The sequence below is a fragment of the Amblyraja radiata genome, unplaced genomic scaffold (genome assembly GCF_010909765.2).
Source record: "Amblyraja radiata isolate CabotCenter1 unplaced genomic scaffold, sAmbRad1.1.pri S121, whole genome shotgun sequence".
Taxonomy (NCBI): domain Eukaryota; kingdom Metazoa; phylum Chordata; class Chondrichthyes; order Rajiformes; family Rajidae; genus Amblyraja; species Amblyraja radiata.
The window spans coordinates 68,241-76,895 of NW_022630107.1; the positions used below are offsets into that span (position 1 = coordinate 68,241).

At 48.2% G+C, this 8,655-nt stretch overlaps 1 protein-coding gene across 2 annotated transcripts in view; it reads right to left on the reverse strand.

The window, feature by feature from the left end:
• Positions 1–3,416: 3,416 nt before the first annotated feature.
• LOC116969200 (NACHT, LRR and PYD domains-containing protein 3-like) overlaps positions 3,417–8,655 on the reverse strand; it is a 19,671-nt gene continuing 14,432 nt past the window's right edge. The window contains exons 2-7 of one of the 2 annotated variants that reach the window (XM_033016110.1): positions 5,257–5,534; positions 4,815–4,901; positions 4,483–4,653; positions 4,158–4,328; positions 3,835–4,002; positions 3,417–3,654 (exon numbers count right to left, since the gene is read on the reverse strand). In XM_033016110.1, the coding sequence (XP_032872001.1) occupies positions 3,567–3,654; positions 3,835–4,002; positions 4,158–4,328; positions 4,483–4,653; positions 4,815–4,901; positions 5,257–5,534 (963 nt within the window). In that variant the 3' untranslated portion in view covers positions 3,417–3,566. The remainder of the gene's footprint in view (positions 3,655–3,834; positions 4,003–4,157; positions 4,329–4,482; positions 4,654–4,814; positions 4,902–5,256; positions 5,535–8,655) is intronic. The other variant, XM_033016111.1, reaches the window with a different exon arrangement.

Here is an 8,655-nt window from a genome sequence, read left to right on the forward strand (position 1 = left end):
TGCACTGCAGGCTCGTCTGGTATGTGGACAACACTCCCACCGTGTGGTGATCCGCTGCACTGCAGGTCCGTGGGTATAATGGCCGGGCCTGCAGTACAACAGATCACCACACGGTGGGAGTGTTGACTGCAGATCGGATGGGCATGCAGTGCAGCGGATCACCACATGGTGGGAGTGTTGACCACAAACCGGACGGGCCTGCAGTGCAGCGGATCACCACATGGTGGGAGTGTTGACCACACACTGGACGGGCCTGCAGTGCAGTGGATCACCACATGGTGGGAGTGTTGACCATAAACTGGACGGGCCTGCAGTGGAACGGATGACAACACGTTTTTTTAAATTATACAAATACTTTTATTTCAACAAAATAAAAATAAACTTACAGACTATTAACAAAATCAAAGACTGCCTATATTGACAGTTTACAAACGTTCATCAGATTAATATGATTAATCTGATGAACGTTTGGGGGGGGGGGGAGAAGAGCAGTCAGAGAGGAGGTTGTAAAACTGTCTTCGGAGGTAGGCAATGGAGTAGTGGAGTAGACAAAGTGTTTAAGAAGTAACTGCTGGAGAAACTGCAGCAAAGAGGTCCTTCTGCGGTCGTACAGGGCCCTGGTGAGACCATACCTGGAGTATTGTGTGCAGTTTTGGTCCCCTAATTTGAGGAAGGACATTCTTGCTATTGAGGGAGTGCAGCGTAGGTTTACAAGGTTAATTCCCAGGATGGCGGGACTGTCATATGCTGAGAGAATGGGGGTGGCTGGGCTTGTACACTCTGACATTTAGAAGGATGAGAGTGGCTCTAATTGAAACATATAAGATTATCAAGGGATTGGACACGCTAGAGGCAGGAAACATGTTCCCAATGTTGGGTGAGTCCAGAACCAGGGGCCACGCTGTTTAAGAATAAGGGGTTTGGCAATTTAGGACTGATATGAGGAAAAACTTTTCCACCCAGAGAGTTATGAATCTGTGGGATTCTCTGCCCAGAAGGCAATGGAGACCGGTTCCCTGGATGATTTCAAGAGCTAGAGAATTGAAGATAGCGGAGTCAGGGGATATGGAGAGAAGGCAGGCACAGGGGTACTGATATGGGATGATCTGCCATCATCACAATGAATGGCGGTGCTGGCTCGAAGGGTCGAATGTCCTACTCCTGCACCTATTGTCTATGTTGCTGTGTTTCTTCCCCTCTCTCTGACCCCAGGCACGGCTGCCTTGACAAACACACGTCACGGTTCTTGGTATGTTCAAGCGCTCACGCATGTTCTTGCTTCACACGCTAAGGACACGCATGTGGCAGCTATGTTGGTAAAGGTAAGTTTCTCCCCTCCCTCTTAGTTCAGAGATGCAGCGCGGAAACAGGCTCTTCGGCCCACCGAGTTCACGCCGACCAGCGATAAAACCACCCTACACACTCACTCCCCCATTCCCTCCCCTCTCCATCCCTCCATTAACCCCTCCCCTCACTCACTCCTCTTGATTTCATCTCCTCCCCCGCACACTACCTCCCCTCCCCCACTCCCTCCCTCCCAGTCCCTCCCCACACCTTCACTCACTCCCCCCACTCCACTCCCCTCCTTCAAGCACCCGAGCGAGGCCGAGCGTGTGTGAAACGGGCGCCGATCTGAGCCATGGTGGCCGCCCACCTCTTTGTGACGTCTTCAGTCGAAGCTGGTTGAAGAATCTGTGTGTGAAAGTCGGTTTAAAAAGTCGTTTTGTCTTTCTCTAAAACTTTAATCACCAATAAGTTGTGAAATACAGCATCAAATTTTAAGTGAACCTGATCACTGCATAGAGGGGATAAATGCGAGTCAGAATATGTAAAAATCTAAGCATCACCGCGTAGCGTTTTGGCGAAAATATTTTAAAAATCCACACACATACAAGATGAACCTTTTATAGATATAGAGATTTACGTTTAATTTACAGATGATAAACCAGTAACAGACATTGTTCTGTGAATGAAGAATTTGAACAATGCTGCTGTTCTCACCATCAGGAGCGGGGGGGCGCTGATGGCAAAGTCACATCCGGGATCCTGCAGGTCCAGCTGCAATAAGCGAGTTCGGTATTCCGAAAATCGCATGGAGTCAAAGGTCATTCGAGAATAGAAAAAGCTAACGGGGTGCCTGGTAGCGGGGGAAAACGGGGTGTAACAGCGAGAGTGAGGGGGTAGATGCGAGTGGGAGACAGGGGGAGAGAGTGGACCGATGGTGAGAGGTGGGGGAGAGAGAAGGCGGTGAAAGACGTGCGTGGGGAGACAAGAGAGAGGAATTTCAGTTAGACAGACAACCACTGGTAAAGCCATGGCTCGTTGCTTCTAGGAGAGTCGAGAAAATGTCCTCAATCGAGAATGCAACTTCAGAACCCCCTCGTCTGGACCGCGCTGGAGATTTCCGCGGGCGCGAGGAACAAATGACCTAAAGTTTGCGTTGAGTGAACTGAGTGATCTTACCGTCCTCGTCATTCACCGGCGCATTGTGAGAGTGATGTGAGGCATCGGCCATGTTCTGGAATCCTAGCCGGCCGCCGCCGAGCAGCGGGATCGATGAGTCAGCGCCCGACAGGTGAGCGACCCGCGGTAGCTGGTGCCTCTCCGCACGCCGCTGGAAAAACGGACACCTCTACTCCCCGGGTCGGGCGCTGACTCCTCGACCGGCTAGGATTCCAGAGCATCGCCGATGCCTCACATCAGCTCCTGATCCCCCGCCGCCTGTCCGGATAATGTGACCGACGTTGGCTGAGCTGAAGATGGGATCCAACCACTGTCACAAAACGCCGGTGTACGGCGAGGACCAGGACGGTAAGAACACTCAGTTCACTCAACGCAAACTTGTGCCCGTGGAAATCCCCGCTCCCATCCATCCCAACCACGGCGCAAAAGTCTAATGTGTAGGAAGTCTGAAGGAGGGTCTTCTATCCAGAGGTTCGCGGTCGGAGGTGTCGGCCGAGGCCCGTGGACGGGAGCGGACGGTCCAGGCCCGCAGCCAGCGCGGAAGGAAGACGCCGGCACCAGCTCGACTCTGCCTGTCCCACCGGCGGGACGAGCCGAGTTGAGCCGAAGTTGCTGCTTCTTTTCCGCGCTGCTACAGGCCGGCGGGACAAGTAGAAACGAGCTGGATCCGGCGCTCCCTCCCCCCGTGGCTGCCCCGGACGGGACACTCGGGAGCGGATGGGGATGGGGAGCGGTCGAGGACGGCCCAGCGGCGGCTGCTTAGGGACGAGACGCAGGTCTGCACCCATGCAGCGGCACGGCCGTCAAAAGTGTTTATCCCGAGTGACCCATGACCTGTGCATGCGCAGTCGGAATACCGAACTCGCTTATTTCCCCGTCCCCCACTGGGGGCAGCAGCGGATATCCGGCATCAGCAGCAGCACCGTGTATCCGGGTCACGTGATATCAGGCAGGGTCGCCTCTGACGTCACAGCCCAGCCCCCGTTGGGGTTTAAACCCGTATCGCGGTCGCTTAAAGGGGAGGGCGGCCGTTTAAAGGGGAGGGCGGGGAATCGGACAACAATATTCCAGTCCCCAGGGTGGTGCGTTGACACCAGAGATGTTCACACGTCCACTCTCAGTCCGGGTCTGGTTCCCCGCTGATTCTCCAGCTGCTTCCGTCCATCTTCACTGAACTCATTCCCCCCCAGCCTGAAACAAGTGGAGGAATAAAGAGGAAATAAACAGATGAAACAACAGTGTCAATAACAGGGACTGGGGTTAATATTTCAACAACATTTACAGAACAAAATCACAGGAGAAAGAAGCCCGCGGATGGATGGATGGATCCCCTGATATATTATCACATTAAACATTAACACAAACACTCACCAGATCTGCTCCAGACTCGGGTGGTTCAGTATGAGGCGGCGGAGAGCGGAGACACATCGGTCTGTGAGGGAGTTGTATGCCAGCCACAGCTCCATCAGTGAGGGGTTTGTACTGAGAGCGGAGACGAGATCCTCGGCTCCAGAATCTGTGAGACCGACATGGTCCAGCCTGGAGATGAGAGAGAGTGAGGGTGAGGGACACAGAGAGACAGGAGACGGTGCAAATCCCCAGTGTTTATCAGTGACACAATTACTGATCATATTAATGTTCAGTGTCAGACACCCAGTGAGTGTGAACACAATCTCTCACAGTCTGGGACTTACCACAGTGTCTGTATTTTACAGTCCGGGTTCCTCAGAGCCACAGACACCAGTTTCACTCCGGGATCTCCCAGTTTATTATCACCCAGGTTCAGCTCCGTCACCGTGTGGTTTGTACTGAGAGCGGAGGCGAGATCCTCGGCTCCAGAATCTGTGAGACCGACATCCATCAGCCTGGAGATGAGAGAGAGGGAGGGTGAGGGACACAGAGAGACAGGAGACGGTGCAAATCCCCAGTGTTGATCAGTGACACAATTACGATCATAATAATGTTCAGTGTCAGACACCCAGTGAGTGTGAACACAATCTCTCACAGTCTGGGACTTACCACAGTGTCTGTATTTTACAGTCCGGGTTCCTCAGAGCCGCAGACACCAGTTTCACACCAGAATCTCCCAGTTTATTATCACTCAGGTAGAGCTCCGTCAGTGAGGGGTTTGTACTGAGCGCGGAGACGAGATCCACGGCTCCAGAATCTGTGAGACCGACACTGTACAGCCTGGAGATGAGAGAGAGAGAGAGTGAGGGTGAGGGACACAGAGAGACAGGAGACGGTGCAAATCCCCAGTGTTTATCAGTGACACCATTACTGATCATATTAATGTTCAGTGTCAGACACCCAGTGAGTGTAAACACAATCTCTCACAGTCTGGGACTTACCACAGTGTCTGTATTTTACAGTCCGGGTTCCTCAGAGCCGCAGACACCAGTTTCACTCCGGAATCTCCCAGGTCGTTGTCTCCCAGTCTAAACACAAACAGACAGAGTAAGTAACAAACTGATACAAACCCCGGCGGGGCTGAGATAGATAACTTCTCCCAAAGGGATATTTTATGGAAACACCTCAGCGAATGATTGAATAAATCTCTGTGGTTGTGGTGTTTGGTGACTTTCACCATTTTTCTCATTCCCCGACGACTGGGAAATGTTCCTCGTGCAGAGAACGGTGGCAACACACGCGACCCGGGGGGGGGGGGGGAATACGAGGGGTGCTCCACGTGCACAGTGACAGCCGCTCGGCCCCATACAAGGGGTGCTGATCAGAATAACAAAATAGTGAAACAATTTTACAGTTCAGTGTTAGCAACAAACGGACAGTTACCTCAAGCACTGACACTTGTGCAGAGCCGGTCCCAGCCGCTGGAGACCTTCACACTGAATGCGGCAGTACGCCAGATTGAGGTGTTTGATTGTAACACAGAGCCTGATGGCATGAGACAGGACCGCACAGTCAATCGGGGTCAGTCCCAGGCCATAGAATGAAAGTGTTTCCACAGATCCCAGTGTCTGCTGATTCTGTGACTCAAACAGGTAGTGCATCGTGTTCAGGAGGCTCCGTTTACCAGCTTCACTCTCTGTGTTTCCAGCCCGGCGTTTAACCTCCTTCTTCACCCAGTCATTCACTCGGCAGATTGTTTGATTAGGGAATTTACCCAGAAACTCCTTCAGGATCCAAGCTGCCCGTGGGGAGGAGAGACCAGCGACAAAACGGAGAAACACTTCAAATCGCCCGTCTGTCATGCCATGGGCTTCAATGAGGAGTGTCGTGATATCCCCGCGATCTACAGTCAGGAATTGTGCGAGAGCGGCTACAAACTCTTGGATGGTGAGGTGCGGGAAGGTGTACACAACGCTCCGGGCTGAATCCTCTCTCTCCAAAAGTTCCATCAGGAACCCGGACAGGAACTGGGAAGGCTGCAGATTGTATTTGATCAAATCTCCATCTGTGAACACAATGTTCTTCTCAGCCACTCCAGTGAAGGCCATCTGACCAACCCTCAGTAACACCTCACGGAGGTTCTCAATCTCACGGCCGTGGTTTTTCAGGATGTTGTAAATAAAGTAGCAATATAGTTGGGTGATGGTCTTGGGAACTCGCTGCGGGCCCCGGTGTGTTTGTGTGAAGAAGGGGCCCAGTGTCAGGACAAGGATCCAGCAGTAGGAGGGGTTGTAGCTCATGGTGTACAGGATCTCGTTCTCCTTCACATGTTTGAAAACAGCTGCTGCCACCGACTGATCTTCAAAATACCTGGTGAAATATTCCTTCCGTTCCTCACCATCAAATCCCAGGATTTCAGCCCAGACACTGATCTCTGCCTTTTCCAGTAAATGTAACGCAGTGGGGCGGGTGGTCACTAGCACTGAACACCCTGGGAGCAGCTTGTGCTGGATTAAACTGTACACAATGTCAGACACTTTACACCGGGATTCAGGATCAGGGCACTGGTGCTGAGGTTCTGTGTCTCTCCGACTGTCAGCAAAATCGATTCCACCCTTGAATTCATCCAGGCCGTCGAATATAAACAGCAATCCCTCTGCGTTCTTCCAGACCTCCCGCAGCATATTCCCAAAGTAAGGATACTGATCCAGAATCAGTTCCCTCAGGGTTACTCTGCAGTTAATAGTGTTCAAATCCCGGAATTTGAAACTGAAGACAAACTGGAAGTGTGGGTATATTTTCCCCGTGGCCCAGTCATGAACAATCTTTTGCACCATTGTTGTTTTTCCGATCCCCGCGACTCCGGCCACTGATGCTGAACTCCCAGATCCGGATTTACTCCGGGAAAAGCTACTGTGGAACAATTGATCAGTCCTGATTTTTTCCAGCTTTCCCCGGAGACATTGATCTCTCCACTCTTCATGGTCCCGGCCTCTTGCCAGCAGCTCATGTTCCACCATTGTCCGATCTCGAACAGTGGAGATGATTGTGAGCTCAGCGTATCGATCAAGCAGCTGGAAATCCTTAACCTTCTCATTCATCAGGATGGTGTTCACGCTCAGTGTTTCAGTCTGTGCTCGCAGAGTCTCCTTGTGTTTCTGTTGAACATCTTGCACGGGAACAGGCAGATAATGGACACAATGTTAGGTGGCTCAACTCAAAACTCAACATTAAAAACTACAAGAATGAGTTCAATGATCCTGAATGACATCAATTAACTGATGGGGAGAGGGAGGGGGAGAGGGAGAGGGAGAGGGAGAGAGAGCCAGCAGTAGTACCCGGTGTGCAGTGAGACCCAGGTTGGTCAACATGGGCCAAGTGTTTGATTATAACCTGATTTTCATACATGAATATACTAAGATCATTCATGTGCTGTTGGTCAGAGCCTGGGCTCTACTATGGAATGTAATTAGAAATGTAATTTAGCCTAACCTTATTCATAGCTAATCCAATTTAAAGCATATATATTGCATTCAAGTGGCATTTAAAAGCCTCGCTACATGTTATTAGTTAAAATTCTTGCCATCGGTTTATCATATAATAATTTTACCCATCTTATAAAATTCTCTCCCATATTAAATTTTTGTAGTACTTTATATAAGTATTGCCACTCTACCTGATCAAATGCTTTCTCTGCATCCAAAGAAATAATTGATATATCTTCTTCCTCTACTTTATGCGAGTACATTATATTAAACAGACGTCTCAGATTATTAAATGAGTATCTTTTAGGTATAAACCCCGTTTGATCAGGGTTTATCAATTTACTAATATATTTGCTTAATCTTCTTGATAAAATCTTTGCTAAAATGTTCTGATCTGTATTTAAAAGTGATATAGCTCTGTACGAGCCCGGATCTTCTAAATCTTTATCTTTTTTTGGAATAAGTGTAATAGTTGATTCTGTTAGTGTTTCAGGTAGTTTGTTTTCTTTAAAAGCATGGGAGTATAAATTAAATAAATAAGGGGTTGTTATCTCCTGAAATTTTTTATAAAATTCATTATTAAAACCATCTGGTCCCGGTGTCTTACCATTTTTCAGCGATTTTATTGTTTCACCTATTTCTTTGATTGTAATTGAGCTCCTAATTCCTCTTGTTCCAAAAGGTCCAGTATTGGAAGATTACAATTATCTAGAAATTTTTTTATTTTACTATCTTCTCTTTTAATTTTAGATGTATATAAGTTTTGATAAAATTGGGCAAATCTATTATTAATATCTTTAGGTAGTATTAGTAATTCACCTTTCTCTGATTTAATTTGGTTATAGTATTTTCCTTTTCTTGTTTTTTCAATTGGCGAGCTAAAAGCTTATGTGGTTTGTCACCAAACTCAAAATGTTCCTGTTTTGTCATTTGGAATAGTCTTATTACCCTTGCCGATAAAATTCGATTAAGTTTAAATTTCAGTAATATTATCTTATTGTGTTTATCTGTCGTGGAATCTTTGGCATTATCCATCTCTAACTGTCTGATTTCTTGTTCTAACAACAATTGTTCTGTCTTATTCTTTTTATTTTGAAACTTTGATATGAAATTATAATTCCTCTCATAAATGCCTTAAAAGTTTCCCATAATAAAGAAGGCAAAGTACCTGGTATATCATTTGTATCGAAAAAAAAGTTCCATTTGTTGTTTTAAATATTGATAGCCTTGCACGTCATTTAAAATATGTGTATTAAACCTCCAAAAAATTTTTTGCCCGGCATCCCCTCAAATTTTACTGAAAATGTCAACGGGGAGTGATCTGAGATACTACTAATGTGGTATGTTGGATTTTAAA